The following is a 21018-nucleotide window of genomic DNA, read 5'->3' on the forward strand; positions in this document are numbered from 1 at the left end:
CAAAACTTGGGCGAACGGCAACCAAATCAGACGAAAAAATCGCGCGCAACTGCAGCGCACACACGCACCGCACAAAACAATATGGGGGCGCGGCGAACCGGGATGGCTCTCTGTAGGAGGATCGCGAGTGAAGCGGAGGGCGCTGAAACCTGTTGTATTGGCACGTTGTGACAATTTTGCAATACCATGTCACGTTTAATACTTGACCTACTGAGACACATAGAAGCGGAAGATTAAATATGAACAAGTACAGAATAAACCCATGCTAATGCATTTTCTGTGGCGACATATAGCTTGTTCTACGCGCGCACATTACAGTGCCACGGGAGAATTTTAAGGGGAAGGGCCTACATGATGTTTTGTCATTCGAACATAAAAAAAGGGGAACAAGCTGTGAGATGTAATGTGCGACAGGTAATACCGCTTTATCTTTCAGCTACTTGTGGCGTTTTTGAAGCATGAAGCAGTTCTTCAATCACTTAAATATGCTCGACTTTGTTAACATTACACACTGAGGTAAGGAAATTCATTCGCCGATGTTCGTAGTAATTTTCAATAATCTAGACTCTCACTTTCTCACATACATAACTTTTGCCCATTACCCTCCGCTCAAATATATTGGAATGCATGTGCGATGTGAATGATATAATTAAATATACCAGGCACTATTGGACGACATATTGCTGCGTGTTTTTGACATATTCCTTCGACATCTTGCGAGGTTACTAGGAAAAACATGTTTTCAGCCTAATTTACGCAGCGTTTCATATGCCGCGTAAGTTTGCACATATTCATCATACAGTAGCACATAAAAGAGTAATAAGCATCCCACAAAAATTTTACTTCCCTATTGTGAATGCCGAAAATCCTACAAGCAGTGCGACGAAAAAAATTGGAGGACGCTTAAGCTTCGCCTTCAAGAGTGGAAGGCGACAGCGTTCCCGTCGACCCCGCCAAGGGGTGTAAGACAATGGGCTACGGCGCAGCGACTACGCGCCCCGCATCGGACGCGGTGAGCGTCGAGCAACGCAGCGTTCGGCGCGGCAACGAAATGTGCGCCTGAGCAAGCGACGCATGCCTGAGCCTTAGAAACAGCTCGTTTCTAAGGCAGCACCGCATTCACTAGAGGCGCGTTTGTACCGTTTTGAAGCATCGAGCTCGTTTTGAAGCATCGAACTCGTGGCTCAGACAATAAAGAAAAAAAACTCGTGGCTCAGTGGTAGCGTCTCCGTCTCACACTCCGGACACCCTGGTTCGATTCCCACCGAGCCCATCTTGCAAGTTTTTTTATTTATGAAGTGCCTGCTGGGATTTATCACTCACGGTCAACGCCGCCGACACCGGCACCGACGCCGACGACACCGGCTTTTCTGCGACACGGGCTCCTTAACCCTGTCGCGTTAATAAACAGAGAGAAACGAAAAACACAAGCTAAAGCAAGTGCAGGCATAGCCCATACGCGCGAGTTCCTTTTTATATTCTCTATACAGTTCGCGCTTTTCAAGCTAAGCTTGTATTGGCTCACAAATGGCGCTGCCGTGGTCACGCAAAAATCCAATTGCTCCCAGAGCAGAGCAGCTGCGGGAAAGAGTGGCTTGATGAGTAGACAGCAGCGCCGGCACCGGAGCATGTGTGATTAGCAAGGATTGCGCAACCAATCAGAGCCGTTTCGCTACCTCCAGGGAGGGAGAGGGCAGGAAAGGGTTTCGTGAGCGATGCGCCAGCTTCGTTCGTTTCCGTTCAGTTCATTCTCGGTATACGGGTGGGACGGCCACGCGTTTTCGTTCCCTCGAGGAACTACAGCAGCGTTCGACGACAGTGGGGGCCGGGAGAACTCGCCCATGAAAGGGCTCGCCGTCGGCGCGCCGGGCTAGCCGTTAAGGCCTAAATACAGCCTGACGTAGCATGAACGCGAGCACACGTTACGTCACGTTGGCGAGAACAACAGCTTCTATAGTTGACCGCTGGTTCGACGCAATGGCGCCGCCAACGTAACCGGACGCGGCCAATTTGCCCCGACGCGCCCGGTGTCTAAAGACGCTCACCCGCGCGCCGATGACGTCGGACTATAAACGCGCCTTCAGAGCCACTCGAGCCCAAGCAATCCCACAAAAACCAGATCATCCCGAGCTGAGGGAGCGGGAGGCCTAAGCAATCCGGCAAAGTTACCTGTGGGTTGCTTAAAGGGACAAAGCCGGCAATATCATTACTAATATGGATGAGATAGTCCAAGGGGCTGAGGAGTTCTATTTAATTTCAGACCCACCATTCTGCTTTGCCTCTCCGGGTCAGTGGGCATGCATTGCAGTTGGTCCCCTGAGTTACTAAGCAAGGCAATATCATCAGCGAATTGCAAGTTACTAAGGTATTCTCCATTAGCTCTTATCCCCAATTCTTTCCAATCCAGTCTCTGAATACCTCCTGTAAACGCGCTGTGACTAGCATTGGAGAGATCGTATCTCCCTACCTGACGCCTTTCTTTATTGGGATTTTGTTGCTTTCTTTAGGGAGCAGTACACTGGCTGTGGAGCCGCTATAGATATGTTTCAGTATTTTTACATACGGCTCGTCTACAGCCTGATTCCGTAATGCCTCCATCACTGCTGAGGTTTCGACTGAATCAAACGCTTTCTCGTAATCAATGAAAGCTATATATAGGGGTTGGTTATATTCCGCACATGTCTCTATGACCTGATTGATAGTGTGAATATGGTCTATTGTTGAGTAGCCTTTACGGAATTCTGCCTGGTTCTTTGGTTGACAGAAGTCTAAGGTGTTGCATTGCCATTTGTTGGGCGTGTTGGTAAATTGAAAGCATGTTTAGCGCCAGCAAGCAAGGACGGAAGGGAGACGACAACACAATGCGCTAACTTCAAAACTTGATTTTCAGGAAGTACACCTATATAAACCATGCACAGTGGCGCCACCTTATCCAAATCTTATCCATCCAAAAAAGCCGTCTCCTTATCTAACAGGTCGATTGAAGGGGCACTAACACACGTGTCTCTATTCCGCCAGATAGCCTGCGCTTCAATGATCTCTCGCACGTCTTTATCTTTGTGCTTCGCAAGAACCCGACAGGATTCATAGACCGGCGCACAGCCGCATTCTTAACAGTGGGTTGACAGATGACCGTATTGCTTATTTTTCACAGTTTGGCAATGTTCTCGTAATCGGTCATTAAGACATCTCCCTGTCTGTCGGATGTATTTCTTCCCACAGGACAGCGGAAGCTCATATACAACACTCTCTGCGCATCCCACTGGCGCTTTCCGATGATTCGTAGAGCACCCGGCAGCTGGCTTACCTGCTGGCTTACCTTAATTCGCTGCAAACATTTGCCCAACAAAGTCCTGCGGTTGTTTGGTGGCCTTGCTCCTTCCGTTGGCCATGGCATCAGATTTCTAAAGATAATGAGAAGTGAGTGGCAAAGGCAAGCGAGTGTGGTGAAAGGTTTGCTGAGAGCGACGCTGGACGCTCCAGGGAGACAACAGGGTGCCTGCAGGAAGTGGACCGACTTCCTGGCGATCATCAGTAGCGGCACGGAATTTCTGTTGCAGAGGACCTTACCCGGCCTGCGTGACAGCATCCCTAAGAAGAAACCTACCGGACCTTGTGGCGTCAGGACCTTCGGCGAGGTTAGTCTTCCAGACTACGTTGAAGGTGTTCTTGAACTTGGCCCCAAGTTAGCCGTAGAACCAAGGTTGAGCGCACCGGTACTTCTGAGCATTGTGCGAAGGGTTTCAAAGTGCGCCCCACAAGGTGAAGTGAATCGATGTATCTCCGAAGGGGTCGATGTGGTTTCGCGCAACAAACCGATGGTCTCACGTGTACCGGTTAAGCGTGCAACTTCGTTTTTGAGGCAGAACGGTCTGTGTGTTTTGCCAGCGGACAAGGAAGGTGGCTTTGTTGTCCTCAAGGAAGGTGATTTTAATACGAAAGCCTGCTCTGCGATTGCCTCTGTGTTCGACCAGTGTAGTAATGTGTCTCTCCGAAAAATCAAGCTAGAAGCAAAGCGTCTTTGTAAGAAGGCAGACCTTCGTCAGTTAATTGGTTCGTGAAATCGACAACGCAAAGTCTGGTTGCCTTCAAATTGTGTTTAGTGCGAAGACGCACAAACCCGATTACCCATTAAGGGTAATAGTTTGAGAAACAGGGTCTTGGCAGAAAAAGTTCGCTGTTTTCTTGCAAGATAAGCTGCGAATTCTTAATATTGACGACCCATTTTCGGTTAGGGGCTCTGCAGAAATCGTAGATTTCCTGAAAGAAAATTCTGACAAAAGCTTATCAGCTTGCTCCTTTGACATAAAGGACTTGTACTACTCCTTGCCTCAAAAGAAACTAATAACTTGTGTAGAAGAGTGCGTAGACGAGTATGGCGTGGTATCGTTCCAAAATTCAGCCGATTTGTCCGTTCAGGAATTTTTAGACATGCTTAGTTGCTACCTTCACTCTACATATGCAGCATGGAACGACGACATATTCATTCAAAAGCAAGGGGTTTGCATCGGTTCATGTTTGGCGCCCATACTAAGTGACATCTTTCTAGCTCACCATAACAGAATCTTGTCCCGTACCTTGTCGGAGCACAGGGTGGTGAAAGTTGTCAGATACGTTGACGACTATCTCGTTCTTTTTGAACCTGACGGACGTTTTACGGTAGGCAAGCTTTACGAAGTATTTTCTGCAGGCCTTAGCCCACTTACTCTCACGATTGAAGAGCCCTCCAATAACGTGCTGCGCTTCCTAGACATTCAGCTCGAGTTCATGGAACGGCACACGTGTTGGGAGTATAAACCTAGAGCTAATAAGCCCCTGTTATCGTATAGGTCAGCCCACTCGAAGCTCGTCAAGAGGAGCATTGCCAACTTATGCTTTGGAAACGCTCTAAAGAAGTCTTGCCACCACAAGATCCATACGAGCCTTATGGATCAATCCGAAAGGCTATCAGCAGCAGGGTTTCCGGAATCAGTGCAAGTTTCGGTCGTCGCGGGGCTGCTCAAAAGGTGCAGGTCGGATAGCACAATTCAGGACACGGCAAATCAAGGGACGGAACGTAGAAGGAAGGTAGCGGTAGTGCCCTACCTGCATAGAACGGCACATAGACTTAAGAAAATGGCTAGCCGGGTGGACACAAAAGTGGTCTTTTCCGCACCAGAAAAGCTGGCAAAAATATGTCGATTGAAGACCCGTACCGTAAGCCAGCTGCCGGGTGCTCTACGAATCATCTGAAAGCGCCAGTGGGATGCGCAGAGAGTGTTGTATATAAGCTTCCGCTGCCCTGTGGGAAGAAATACATCGGACAGACAGGGAGATGTCTTAATGACCGATTACGGGAACGTTGCCAAACTGTGAAAAATAAGCACTACGGTCATCTGTCAACCCACTGCCAAGAATGCGGCTGTGCGCCGGTCTATGAATCCTGTCGGGTTCTTGGGAAGCACAAAGATAAAGACGTGCGAGAGATCATTGAAGCGCAGGCTATCTGGTGGAATAGAGACACGTGTGTTAGTGCCCCTTCAATCGACCTGTTAGATAAGGGATGGATAAGATTTGGATAAGGTGGCGCCACTGTGCACGGTTTATATAGGTGTACTTCCTGAAAATCAAGTTGTTGAAGTTAGCGCATTGTGTTGTCGTCTCCCTTCCTTCCATGTTTGCTGGCGCTAAATATGCTTTCTAAGGTGTTCTTGATTCTATTTGCGATTACCTTAGCAAATACTTTGTAGGCAACGGTCAGTAGCTGATCGGTCTATAATTTTTCAAGTCGTTGGCGTCCCCCTTTCTTATGGATTAGGATTATGTCAGCGTTTTTCCAAGATTCCGGTACGCTCTAGAACAATCTGCCCACCATCCTTCAACAAATCTTCTGTTACCTGATCCACCTCAGTTACAATCCCCCTCTGCATAGCTCCCAAGGCTTTCTTTACATCTTCCGGCGTTACTTGGGGGATTTCAAGTTCCTCTAGACTATTTTCCCTTCCATCATGTCGTGAGTGCCACTGGTACTGTATAAATCCCTATAGAACTCCTCAGCCACTTGAACTATTTCATCCACATTTCTAATGATACGGCCGGCTTTGTGTCTTAATGCATACATCTGATTCTTGCCTATTCCTAGTTTCTTCTTCACTGCTTTTAGGCTTCGTCCGTTCCTGAGAGCATGTTCACTTCTATCCATATTATACTTCCTTATGTCAGCAGTTTTACGCTTGTTGATCAACTTGGAAAGTTCGGCCAGTGCTATTCTAGCTGTAGGGTTAGAGGCGTTCATGCATTGGCGTTTCTTGACCAGATCTTTCGACTCCTGGGATAGCTTAGTGGCATCCTCTCTAATGGAGTTACCACCGACTTCAATTGAACACTCCTTAATGATGCGCATAAGATTGTCGTTCATACCTCGAACACTAAGGTCCTCTTCCTGAGCTAAAGCCGAATACCTGTTCTGTAGCTTGATGCAGAATTCCTCTATTTTCCTTCTTACGGCTAACTTACGGCTTCTTATGTACCAGGTTCTTCCGTTCCCTCCTCAAGTCTGGGCTAATTCTAGCTCTTACCATCCTATGGTCTCTACAGCGCACCTTGCCGAGCTCGTCCACATGTTGTATTATGGCAGGTTTAGCCCAGAGTATAAAGGCTATTTCATTTCTAGTCTCGCCATTCGGGCTCCTCCACGTCCAGTTTCTGCTATCCCGCTTGCGGAAGAAGTTATTTATTATCCTCATATTATTATGTTCTGCAAATTCTACTTATAACTCTCCCCGCTATTCCTTGAGCCTATGCCATATTCCCCCACTGACTTGTCTCTAGCCTGCTTCTTGCCTACCCTGGCATTGAAGTTGCCCATCAGTATAGTGTATTTTGTTTTGACTTTATCCATTGCCGATTCCACGTCTTCATAGAAACTATCGACTTCCTCTCATCATGACTTGATGTAGGGGCGTAGACCTGTATGACCTTCAATTTGTATATCTTATTAAGTTTCACGACAAGACCTGCCACCCTCTCGGTAATGCTATAGAATTGCTGTACGTTACCAGCTATATCCTTATTAATCTGGAGTCCGTCTCCTAGTTCTCGTCTCTCCGCTAAGCCCCGGTAGCACAGGACGTGCCTGCTTTTTAGCACTGTACATGCTTCTTTTGTACTCCTAACTTCACCGAGTCCTATTATATCCCATTTACTGCCCTCTAATTCCTCCAATAGCACTGCTGGACTCGCCTCACTAGATCACGTTCTAGCGTTAACTTTACCTATTGCAACGCAATAGATCGACTGCAAGATGTCTTGAGCCCGTGCGAGAAAAGCCCAGTAAAGGTACGTATATGGACGCTGTGCCATTAAAAAAAAAACGGAGTGAGTCGTCACGATTGGTGCTAACACGCTTGTTTTTCACCTCGACACAGCATAAGTGACTTATCATTGATGAATAGCTTTGTCATTTAGCGATTTTGTTGCTGGACTTCCTGAATTTCGGTCTGTTTAACGACTGGAGACTTTCGGCAACGTGACAGAAGAATTTGCGGAATTTCAGTGGGTTCGAAGATTGGAAAGTAGCTTCAACAACCACCATCCAGAATGCTCTTTATTATTTAAAAACTGCATGTAAGCTGCCAAAATTGATTGTGTGACGTGTTGGATCTATGCACATGATGATGCAGTGGTTGCTTCACAGGATTCACAGTTGTCTCATAAAATTCACGTATTTATTCTTTATAAAGCAATTCGAGTGGCAGGTAACACTCGGTGGGTTACACTTAGCCAAAATTCGTTCGATTTGTGGGCACAGAGAAATTTTGCTGTGGGACTTAGAGCTCAGCAGCTGAACAACAACATAGGTTGGCTGTATAAAGGCGTATGCAAAGCGGCGCCTGTGCTTGTTCATGTGAAACTGAACACAGTGTTTCTTAATCGCATGGGCTTTGGAAAAATCAGTACTGTGAAAAGCCTTGAAGCAGTGAGAAGCTGGGAAACCATAGTATTTGAGTGGAATAAAGGTCCCGTAACCGTCATTGCCATGTTAACATGCGACATTGCAGACTTTAAAGAATTTACTATCCCTTCGGGAGCGCTGAGAACTTAGGAAATTTAAGGGATAATGTGAACTAAGTGCCTCTATGTGCTAGAAAAGTCATATTGCTTGGATTATTAAATCGTTCTGCGTTTGAAACCTCATATTTGAGCGTAAAAGCCGAATTTGAGTTGTCGTGGTCCGTTGTTATGCAAGTATAATTGAAAAGCTAAACTCCACTAGATAGTGTTGGTAAAAGCACTGTCTATTTCTCAATCACAGGAACCCAAGACAAATGCAGGACATTTCAGTAAATGATTTACGCCTAGTCAGCTTATATTATAGTATTCCTATGTTGACTGAAATTTGCTCAAAAGTACTAGCGACAATTTTAACGGCTTTGCAGCAAAATTTATCGGAAATTTAGCGACGATCTTGTGTCACTTTAGCGACACGCTTTGCACACTGTTTTCACGTTAGCCTAACCAATTCTTCACCTTAACCTACCATTTTAATGCTTTCACATTAAAAATTTTAGCCTGACTTTAAGATACAGGAAGACAGCAAATCAGAAAGATAACGGGGATAGTAGATATTCTAGTTTAGATTAGGAGAAAAAAATAGAAGCTGGAGAGGCCATGTAATGTGTAGGTTTTATAACTGGTGGATCGTTCGAGTTGCAGAATAGGTGTCGCAGAAAGGGATGCGCATTCGAGGAGAGCAGGAAATTAGGTGGAGTGATGGTGAGATGAGGAAATTTCCAGGTGCAAGTTGGAATCGTCTCCACAAAACATAGGTAATTGGAAATTACTGGAGACGCCATTGTCCTGCCGTGTACATAAGCATAAGCTGACGAAGACGATGATGAGGATGATAATGAAGAAGAGAAACCCATTGCTTGTAGCATTTTCTTAAGCAGCCAAGTCCGGTAACGAGTGCACTTTGGATGTAAGCTTTTTTCGTATCACAATACCAGCTCAAGCACTGGAATTTCACCATCTATGCAGGGTGTGTTTAGATGTGCTACTAAAACGAAATGCGTTTAATAAAAGAAAGGGTAGGCCAGTATGGATTGTCCTCCTCAAGTTTTCATGCTACCAAACTAATACAAGTGCAAATAATATAAGCGCTACTTCCAGGATTTCTTAATTACGGAAGGGATGTCTCTATATACCTCGACTGAAGTTCCACACGTGCAAGGTCTACTCTAAAGGTAATGATGGAGAGATTAATCTTTTCGACTTGATAACTTACTTATCAACATTGCAGCCTCTCAAGCTGATAACGATTGCCTCTTACGAGACCATTGCACAGCTTGAGGCAGTAGATCGAAGAAATTGTTTGGAATAAGAAAAAGGAAGTAAGTCACAAATCGCTTATTGCGAACACTAGGCCGCATATTTGAACAAACTTCAGTCAAGTCTAGACTTTATTTTCGAAATTTCGCGGTGTTTACTGAAGTAAAGTGTTTGATTTAGCTCAGAACAAGAATGATTTTGGAATGTCTGCAATCACTTCGTCTACGCACAGGCCTGTCGTCCCACTCCGAAACAAGTAAGTACCTGACTGTTTGTCTAGACTTACTGTGTGATTAAATTATTCATTTGAACTCTATGAAATATACATAAAATTACTTGAAATATAATAAACACAAATGTCAGGTGACATGTTCTCCAAACGCATCTTTAATATCACTATGATGCGTAATAGATCCAGTGGAGTGGCCACATGGTTAAAAATCATTGCAACTTTGAGAAGTGAAAGAATGAAAGTAGTGGTTAGTATGAGAACGATGAAGAAAACACGCTCTGGCGATGGTCCAAACAAAATTAACTGAATGGTGGGTGGGAAAGTAAATATTGTTAAGACGAGGGTGATGGTAATAAATCAGCACCTTCAATAAAGCCGTCAACATGGCAGCGTTTAGGTGCGTCTACTGTTGCAAACAAGAGTTCTCGTACTGTTAACTTTAATAATTAATGCCTCATTGAAGACAGTATTTTTGCTGGTTGTTTCATTATTATGTCAGTGGAACGATAGACATTTTAGAAATCTCATTTTGTAAATAAATGACATTTTCTTTAGGTTACTTGGTCGGATTTTCTTACGTCCCCTAAGCGGTAGTCACGCTTATTTTCTGCAGAAGTATCTGTGCTTGGTGTTAGCTGGGGCCCAGATGCTGCTGTGGAAGCCCTAAGAAACTCCTGATGGCCACAGATGTGTACCCTTGCCAGATGCGGTAACTCATTGATGTTATTATTACTAGCATTGTAACAGACATCGTGCGCGAGTAATGACTGTACACAAGTTGTATACAAGTTGAAACTGCCTCGCGTATACATCAATAAAAAAATCTAAGCAGCATTGCATTTCGTCGATATTAATTTGCCCATAAACAAGGGACCATCGTTACTGTCGGGTGCCCTCAACCAGTCGTTCTTAATTAATATTTATTGAGTTATTACATAAAACGGGCCTATTTTCAGGCTTTATAAAAGAGTGGGAGAACGGATGCAACATTACGCAAGCTCAGTACACAAACGCCAAAAAAAAGGAAACTGAAACGTGTGTCAGATGTAAAGCCAAGATAGAAGCAACACTCAATACGCACAAAATCTTCTGAGACCCTTGAAGTTGTAAATCAGATTGTTTCCAGATGAACCACACTAAATTGTTAATAAAACCATCGGTATGAGATCGAAAACCTTCAAGAAAGGTTGCTTGCCCGAACTAGCGAGCAAAAAAAGCCCTAAGCTGGTCTGGTTTTCCGCTGTTTATTACTGCTTCTAATGATTCAAGGGACAAGTGAATCATCTGACGGTTCCGCTCAGACGTGTTTTTCCGTAGCTCCGGATTTTCACCCCGTTTGATGTTTTTTCCCCGCTACTGGAACTCTGTTGTTATGGACGGCTTTGGTGGTTCCTAATTACTACTGGCCCCTACCTACAAGGTCCGTCGGCATCTACACCCTCCTGCTCGAGTTCTTGCATGGCTTCGCGAATGCGAGTGGTGCTCCTGCGGCCCTCGCCGCGTTTGCAGGGAGCACCCAAGCTGTTGTCCGCTGCGTCAAGGGAGCGGAACATTACCGATGCAACTGCCATCCAAGTCAGGAGCGTCTGCTTCCTGGGAACAAGTGCAACGTTCCAAGGCTGTACCCTGAGGATGGATACCATCAACGTGGAGCAGAACAGCCCTGCTGTCATGGCGCACCCCTCGGCCAAGATAACGAAGGAAGCTACTGGCCTGCCATTGGATGAAAATGCAGTTCAAGCAGCCCCGAAAAGACCTCGCTCATCACAAGGCCTGCCCGCACGACCAACACGTACGTATCCGGAGTCGCCAACGACATCGTGGTACAAGCTGGTTATCAAGCCTCGTGCTAGATATGACATGTCTTTTCTGCACAACCGTATCATTCAAGCGGCCCTGGATGCCTACTTTGAGACTTCCCGATTTCAAGGTTTCGCTCTACACAAACCTACCAATACGGTCTCAGTATAAGTGTCTGCTATGACATTAGTTTATAAACTCGAAGAACTCCAACAAATACAAGTATCGAAAGAATGTGTCCTTCCAGTCCAGGTGTACCTCGCCAGTGGCACCGATTTAAGACGTTACGTGGTTAATGGCGTTGACTTTGACGAAGAAACCGAGAGGCTCCTGCAGGAACTATCCTGTCCAACACAGAAGGTCGTGGCTGCTCGCTACCTAGGCAGCGGTCGCACGTGCTTAACCGCGCTTCAATGTCCTAATTCCCCACCTGAACGTATCCTGTCCCGCGTCCCTTCAAGCCTTCCGTTGTGTACTGCTACCCTTGCTTTAGAGAGGCACACATGAAATCATCCTGCCCCTACCAACCCAAGCACGACACCTTGGAGCCTGAACCGTCAGCATCGTTTAGATGTGGCCTATGCCAAACAAACGATCATGACATCACTTCCACGATGTGTCCTACGAAGTTTGAGGCCACTAAGAAGGCTCGACAATGCCATTCTCGACAGCCAGCAATGACCCCTCGAGATCCATCAATGAAACAAATCCCTGTGTCCAACCGCTGCGCTGTTTTGGCCTCGCTGGAAGGGGACGCTAGCCAGGTGACAATAGCAAGTATAGCGACAAGTGATGCTGCCACCCTTACATATAGCGCAGCTGTTAGGTCATCCACTTCACGAACACAACGGGCATCACAATCGATAGAAGACACGTGGCTTCCTTTGGCAAACAAAGAGTTCGAGATCGACGCTCGCCTGGCCACCCTTCCAACGTCTCAAATCCAACATCTCAAGAAATGCCGTACAGTGCTCCGGCGTCGTCATGACGGAGCGCGGTCGTCACATTCGTCGACGACGTCTACTCCTGCTCATATGACTAACCCGGCATCTGTGTCGAAACCTTTTTCACCTCAAGAACACTCGCGCTTCGTTGCGGAACAGCTCCAGTATCTCAACTCGATTCTACTGGCCAATCTTAACCTGTGATGGCTGCTACGTCTTCAAGTGTGCCAGAAGGCATCTTACAGTGGAACTGTCGCGGTATCGCGGGGAAGGTCGGAGAGCGGCGTCAGCATCTCAGATATGGGAAGCTGCGTGTTTGGGCTCAATTGCTTCAAGAATCCAACGGCCTGCCACTCATTACAGAATTTGTAGCATACTCATCGCCTTCAATGTTTGATCGTAGTATTGCTGCGCCCGATGTCCCTCCAGGAAATGCTGCAGCTTATGTAAGATGCACTCTTCATCAGACCCGCGTAGATCGTTCACGGTGGTTTACTTTATGGCAAGAAGTCGTGGCCAAATTGGTTCGTCTCCAACGCACGGACGTTATCATCGTTTCGTACTATGCCCGCCCTTACAGCGGCCGTGGGGCTCGGTTGTGTGTCGGCTGGTTGGCGCACCTACGACAGAAACATCCCGGTTACCCTACTATCGTAGCAGTAGATTTTAACGCGCCCCGCATCACATGGGGATACGCTATTTCCAGTGCGCGTGGTACGTGTGTGCTGGACACATTTATGGACGCCCAATTGACTCTAAATAATAATGTGTCAGTGCCCACTCGTCGGCGTGACCACCCTCGCTCGCCGCTACACTCGCCGGTCTTATCTTGGTGGCACGAAGGACGTCCGTCTCGTGGTCATGTGAACCCGACTGCTGGGGTAGCGACCATCATCCAATTCACCTTGGCTTATCTTCGGGCGGAACAGGCCGCTTCCGCTGACTATATCGAGTGGGATCAATACAGGCCGGTATCTGAAAGAACTGTATCCAACTCCATGCGGGACCTGTCCCATTGTCTTAAGACGGCATTAGTTGAGGCAACGCGTACGTCGTGGGTTGATGAATCGCTAACCGCTGCTGATTTGCAACTTCTGCGTCTCTGGGCGTCGCGCCACCAAGCATAACTTGCATCAGCACGCGACCCTGCATCAAATACCCTTTGGTTAGAGGCCCAACGCCTTACTACAGTAGCTCGGCGCCACGAACACCGCTTAGAACGTGGCCGCTGGATGGACTGGTGTTCTACTATCGGACCTTCGTCGTCCAATGCCTCTATTTGGTGCACCTTACGAGTAATGGAACATGGTCGCCGCCCTCCAGAACCCGCAGCCTACGCCCTGTTAGCATCGGGCCAGACATCAGCACTATTCGCAGAAACTGTCGCCCACACATTTTTTCCGGCTTTAGACACAGCACCACCTCATTTCGTTGTTCAACTGCCTTCCCGCGAACGCACGCACACCGCCTACGCTCTCCGACATCGAGGGTATACAAGCTGCCTTGACTATGGCGGAATTTTTAGCGGCAATCTACCTGTCGAAGACATGCAAGGCACCAGGACCGGATGGCATACACTTTATAGAAACACGGAAGGCAAGGTTCTCGAAGTGCTGTTGGTGGCCATAAACGAAGCTTGGGCTACAGGAGTCATCCCCGATTCTTGGCGGCATGCAGAAATGGTCCCTATTTCCAAACACGGAAAACCTCAAGATAATATCACTCATATGCACCTGATAGCACTAACCTCAACGTTAAGCAAGCTGATGGAGCGTATGCTCGCCACACGTATTACATGGTGGCTCGAGCGGTACTCATGATATCATCCTGGCCAAATCGGGTTCCGTGCTCTCATATAGGCGCAGAGGATGACCTTGCGTACCTATCATTTATGGTTCTCATCGGAGGCCGCTCCCGAAGAATTCGCACTATTCTGGCAATGAATATTCGTAAAGCGTACGACCGTGTGAGTCACGAAGCAATTGTCGGAATTCTTCATTGGCTTCAGTTCCCTAGCCGTGTCTGCACATTCGTCGAAGCCTTCTTACGCGCTCGCACCTTCTCCGTTTACCTGGCTGGCCAAGCAGCAGGTCAGTTCGTCGCACATCAGGGTGTTCCACAAGGATCTGTGCTCACACCAGTCCTTTTCGGTATTGCTCTCCTTCCACTAGCTTGGAAGCTAGCAACGATACATAATGCACAGTACATAATGTGCACAGATGACATCACTGTCTGGTCAGTTCATCCTGAAATCTTCCACCAAGAACAAGCACTCCAAGAGGCCCTAAACGTCACGCACAACTGGTGTGCTGAGGTAGGCCTTGAAATTTCCAAAGACAAGACGACGTACATATCAGTAGCGAACAAGTATGGGCGCCGTCTACTGGCGCTCCGGCCTCTTCAGTTAACTCTGGATCAGCAACCACTGCACGAGGCTTCAACTCTCCGTGTACTCGGCCTTGAAACGGATTCCTCTGGATCTGGGGGACCATGGGTCGAGAATGCAAAGCAACAGGCCGCAGAAACGATACAACAGATACATATGATCGCGAAAAAATCCGGCGGAGCGAGCACCAACGTGGCTCGCCTTCTTATCCGTTCTGTATTTCAACCACGATTCGTCTACAGAGCCCAGTTTCATCATCTCACGAAGGCACAATGGGCTCGCCTTGAGGCCATTAATAACGAAGCCATGCGGGCCATAGCAGGACTACCGCGGCTCACTCAGTTGCCAACCCTACAGGTCGAGTCCCAACTCAACACTATCGATGCACTCGTGCACCAACGTCGATGCGTGCGCGCCCTAAAGCCATCAAATTTCTGCTCGGCTGCCTCACTGTTCACTGGCCCGTTACATGGGACGCGAAATATACAATCCAGCATCTACGAGACCCGATGTAGCTCCGTGGAAGAGGGTACAATTAAGTGGCAATAAGCCTCTTGGTCGTCTGTAGAGCCCGATTTCTCGCCAGGCGAATGCCAAGATTCCCATCTTCGTCGCGCCGGTGATAATTAAGACAATGAGACTCTTGTAGCATACACTGATGCCAGTATTAATGGCACCATGATTCCCACAGGTCTCGTGGGTCTATTGATACCAGAGGCAGGCCAGACGTGCTCGTATATTGCCGATCCTGCACCACAAGCCTACCTTGCCGAGCCCCTGCCATACGAGACGGCTTCTGTTCAAGCTGCTCAATGCTCTCAACTCATCATTAGCACATACTCTACTCAAACCATCTGTGACATACGTAGGGTATCTCGGTCCACTCTATTCTCAGGTAGAATTCACCGTTTTGCTGCCACTACGAATATCCTCATATGCGTCCACTGGGTGCCTCGAGCAGCCCTACTGGGTCTCCTCGAAGCAGATATGGCAACCCACCCACAGATTACAACATACCCACTTCCACATTTTCCTGAAGACGCCTGTGGACGACTGCGACTACACGAGATCTCATATCTCCGTGTGGGTCAGACCTCCCTGGTGGGCGAACCCGCCGAGAGGAGGTAACGTCAAGGAGGCTACATGTTGGGGTCACGCTCACCCCGTCTGTGACCGCTCTCTGGCTACAACAGTACCGTGGTCCTTGCGGCTCATCGTGCCTATTTTGTAGCACAGAAATCCAAGATGTGACAGTGACACACTTACTACGGACGTGCCCAGGACTTCATCTAAGCCGTCTCCGCCACCTCCGGGCAAAAGGCCTTCGGCCTGGTTACCCACTCGATATTGAATCATCGTTCACTCCTAGATTTTTGGCACGAGTCGAATCTGTTCGTGTACTTTTAAGATCCTTTGTATTATGCCTAAGGGCATGCTTTCGAATAAAAAAAATATTAATCATCCGTAAATACTTTCTTTAAGAAATGCGTGGAGGCAGATTCGAACCGAGAAAATTGAAGTCACAGCCGGACGCGAAATCCACTGCGTCACATGGAGCCCCGCTGCAGCCGTTCCGATCTTGGTAACTGAACATGCGATTTGTCCAGGAGCTTCTGTGATGTTGCTCCTCAAATTCTGCGGTGTAAAAGACCGGCAACTGTTTGAAAAATACTCTACATTTGGTAGTAAAAGGCTGAGAACACAACAGGGAGTCACCATGAGCGCAGGCTGTTGTATAACTCGCTGATACCAGAGACATATCATTGCTATTCACAATTTGTTGGTTGGCTGCAGTAGTAAAAGAACATGGAGCGTTGTATATATAGAAATAAAAACCAGCCCTGAAAATTACTTATTCTACCTACATACAAAAATATTCTGGAATATGGTTGTTATTTATCGTACGAACATATTATTCTCAAAATGTTTCTGTGATTAAGCTGCTGCAATGTATTGGATCATTTCTTGCATTCCAATTGGTTCCATATTATTGAAAGCCGTCCATGACACCCCATAGCTGCAACGACATGTTCTTATGGTAGCGAACGCGCTAATGAATGCAAGAAAAGCTCTCGTACAAGTCGCATATAAACTCCCTGCTTGAAGGCTTCAAGAGCTGGTGTTAACTTCAAAACTTCCATTCAGCACCCTTATGAGGTTCAATGCTGTCATTTCTTGACGACGCTGACGTACACAACTTTATTATGCACTCTCAGAAAAGTTTGCGCCGTTTGGGGCTTATCTGGTCCCGAAACAATAATCGTAATCTGCTTTGCTTGCATTCGTTTCCTAAAATCTCGGCGCTCGCTACTTTCTTCTCGAGAATGCTACATCACGCTTATAACGCGCAAGCCGTTCGTGACCTTTAAGTACCGAGTTCGCAGCGTTAAAGAAAGTAAATGCTGGTAAGGTAGCTGACGATTATTGTTATGGGGCAAGATAAGTTCCTAAGGGTGCAAAATGTTTTGAGAGTGTGGGATCTTATGAGAATATAGGTGTAATAAAGGGTGTAATCACACAACACGGCTTTTTAGCACTATTATATAGGAGTTAAATCTTTAATAGGCACATTATCACAAGAAAATTCTGCTGATTTGTGTAGGTTACGCATGGGGGGAAGACATAATTCAGAATGGTGATTTAATTGACATATTTATTTATTTATTAGGAATAGCCCTAAACGTCCACACTGGAGGGTACTATATATACAGGGGGGGGACGCACATTAAATGAATGGTTCTCAAATAAAACAAAACTATCGAGTGTAGCAGGATCATAACACGACATAAGTGCTACAGCAAAGCAAAAAGGTACCGGTAATATAGCAAGATACAGTTATACAATAGATCATATAGGTCAGGGCATTATAGTAACATATATAAATGCGCGTGAAAGTACCACCAATGCGCACATGCATGAACCTGGGCGATACTTGTTTAGTACATGGCATAACTGTGCCATGTACTTACTAAACTTGTTCCTGGTATTTAGTAAGGTAACGTTCTGTTGCAATGCGTGATGATACATTAATGCAGTCAATTGTGGTCCGACATATGAATAAATGGGCGATAGACAATATGCGACAACTGATTTGTTTGACTCTACATGAGTGGTGTCGGCTAGGAAAATAGTTGAAGGTGATTTCAAATTCATCGAGCTTCATGTATGACTTTACATGAATTCATGTATGACTTTACCATTTATGGAAGAGCGAAAGAAGGGGGGGAGGTCGAGTGATTTCACTCCAGTTTGATAAAAGTTCAAACTCGGCGCGTTGTTGTGAAGTGCTTGACGGGAGTAGCATGAATAATCTGAAAATATGCAACGGACAGCATAATCTTCAAGTGATTCAATGTCATTGATTGGGTATTCTTCGCCAGGTTCCCAAAGAACGAAAGGTTATTCTGTTGTAGGCGAATAAGTGCACTAATGTACGCGAGTTCACGTAAGTACATAGGTACCTGTTTCTGTTTACCGTTAAGCATACCGAGTGAGCGGTTAGCCGAAATTCGGTTATTTGATGGTTCCATGTCAAGTCGGGTTCGAATTGAATTCCAAGAAATTTCTCAGTGTTGGTATGTATGTTCAACGAGGCTATCCTCAGAATGACAGAAGGGAGGAATCAAGAATGACGGATTAGAAAATTATAATGCTTCCTACTTTTAGAAACGTAATAATGAAGACGCGCAGAATAATTGATGGCGTGCACGTCAGTTAGCAGAGTGTTACAGTTATGGTCAGTGTAGATAGTTACATGAACTACATAGTCGTCTGATAAAAGCCTAATTTGCGAGGGAACACGGGATGACAAATCCTTAATGAAGAGTTTAAAAATAAAATGACCAAGCACACTGCCATTAGGAACACGAGATGACACGCGTGCACGTGGTCAGTTGAAACTATTCATAGACACGAACTGTTGCCAAAATGAAGGAAATTCTTTATTCCAAGCCTTTGGAGTCAACGGTATGTTTAGTTAGATTAAAGATGAGTCTGCGGCAAAGTACACGATCAAATTCTCTCCAAAAATTCAGAAAAGCTAAGTCAACCTCAACTTAAACGTCACTTTATAAAATCAGGTCGTGACCGAGTCGAACTATTTGAGTATTTAAGGAGTGCCACTTGCAAAAACCATGTTGGTATTGAGAAACCCCGTTTTTCTCTTCAGGATAGTTGATGATTCGGAATGAATTACGCTTTTAGAAAGGGTACAAATGGTTCTGATCAGGCAAATGGTGCGGTAGTTTAATCGAGACGAAGTAGCACCTGATTCGAAGACGGGAACGACCTTGGCTATTCTCAAGTCATTAGGGATGCTCCCTGTCCATAGACACTGTGCAATAAGACCGGCCAACGTTCCCACTATGCTCGACGATATGTTCTTAAGTAATGTGTTACTTAATCCTACGTTATAGGAAGTAGATTAAATTTTCAGTTTGTTTGCTAATGAAAAAAATACCACTTTAATGTAATGTAATCTCAGCCATGGGCCCCACGGAAAATTTGCTGAATTTAAAGCATGAGCTTGTGCCCACGCTAGTAAATACCTATGAAAAAGCAACGTTCAAGAGTTGCGCACATTAGATGCATATAGAATAGCGCTTGCGATCAAACGAAAACGCTTCGCGCAAGCAAATAAATAGCGCTGTCCTCAGTGCACATGCTCCGAACGTTATTCGGTTTCCGTAGTTAACGTGAGCTATAACTCACGTAATATGGCGAGTTGAAGGTTCGTAATGTTTACGGACGCCGAGAACTAGCATTGTCGAACGTGGTGGCACCCATGGCTGCCACTTCACCGTAAGTTCTCGTCATGGCTACGGCCTGACTGTTATTCGCCGATAGTGACTATTCAAACTTCTCTTCCTATGAGCTAACCTGAAGTCTTAGTTATCAGTGCATAGCGCGTCCCATTTCTGAGATCATTCGGCGATTACGCTGTCCGTATGCCGAAACGAGACGCTTCCTCATAGTAACAACAGGATGGTTGCTAATGGATTGCCTTGGCTTGGTTACGTTGGGCACAAGGCACCAAATGGCGCTCTGTCTTCTAACACCCTTCTTACGGTTGCGTATCCGCAAGTTAAACTAAAACACTTCTAGGGACGTGCACCACTCTGTCGCGCAAGGGTACATGCCTTCACCGTACATAAGGCGACACACGCCATTCTAAACTGCAATACCGTGGCCGCTCTGGCTAAATTTTAAATCTGTCCTTTGCAAGCCCGTTTCCGTTACCGTTAGCGAAAGTTACGTCGGGCCCACTCTTCGGGTTGGGGTACATGCCAGACTCGTCGGGTACTCTTTATCAGCATTAAAGAAACAACAGACTGGTAGAAATGATGAGGCGAGGACGTATTGTCTGACATTCTTACTCACGTGTTTTATATCAGTGCCAGGATTTGACGGTAACTTAGCTTTGGTGGCTTATTTGTATTTTCTTATTGTTCTACAGATGCTCAACTTTTTTTGCGTTAATCAAGATGCAGCGTCGTAGAACAGAATTATTTTAAGATGAATGTATTTAGCAACTCTTTAGTATTCAGATTTACGAAGGTTCCTCAAGTGCCAAGGATATCGAATCTCCGGTAATTCTCGCGTGCGTGTTAGGAAACATCATGCGGAAAAAATCGCCAACGCCTAAAAATTTCACCCATGTGGACTGTAAGATGTGCTGCAGGTAGACTAACTGTTACACGTTTTTTTTCTTGCAACACAAAAATATCTCAGCAAGAACTTTAGTAGAGATGATATCATTACAGTGCTCTGTTTTTTCACAACCTCACTTTCTGTAGGTTTACTGCAATCTGGGTAAGTTCTAATTGCGACGCATTTTTCGCATCATTCCAGGCACTCTGCGACAGTTGTTAGGCTGCCGTCTCACTTATTTTCGGACCCACTTAAAAAAATTAAAAAATTGAAGTGTCCGATGGCGGAATTGTAGCGCTGTCTCCCCAGCACAACAGCCCTATAGCCTAAAGAATCGCACGCATACTGGTGCCATGCCAACGCCAATGCCAACGCTGCTCTTTGAGTAGATTGGCGAGAGCACGAGAGCAGTAATGCAAAAATAATCCTGGCTGTCAAGGGCCAAAACCCCGATTTTATTACGAGGCACGCCATAGTAGGGGACTCTGCGGATTGATTTTGGCCACCTGGGGTTCTAAAACACCGTCCCGAATGACTTTTTATTGAAGTCGTTAAATGCATCTGACATGAAAACAGACGATTTCATAAATACTTTGCACCAGAAAGTACTTCGATGCGTTCACCAGAAGCGGAGTTATCGGAAATAGTAGTAGCTTTGATGGTGTGGCAGGGCTCGAAACGCTGCATAAGAAGAGCCC

At 46.2% G+C, this 21018-nt stretch overlaps 1 protein-coding gene across 2 annotated transcripts in view; it reads left to right on the plus strand.

The window, feature by feature from the left end:
* Nucleotides 1-21018, plus strand: part of LOC139057004 (uncharacterized) — a 67357-nt gene that overhangs the window by 16708 nt on the left and 29631 nt on the right. The window contains exons 4-5 of one of the 2 annotated variants that reach the window (XM_070534807.1): nt 9542-9565; nt 20467-20482. In XM_070534807.1, the coding sequence (XP_070390908.1) occupies nt 9542-9565; nt 20467-20482 (40 nt within the window). The remainder of the gene's footprint in view (nt 1-9541; nt 9566-20466; nt 20483-21018) is intronic. The other variant, XM_070534808.1, reaches the window with a different exon arrangement.

Source organism: Dermacentor albipictus, chromosome 3, assembly GCF_038994185.2.
Source record: "Dermacentor albipictus isolate Rhodes 1998 colony chromosome 3, USDA_Dalb.pri_finalv2, whole genome shotgun sequence".
Taxonomy (NCBI): domain Eukaryota; kingdom Metazoa; phylum Arthropoda; class Arachnida; order Ixodida; family Ixodidae; genus Dermacentor; species Dermacentor albipictus.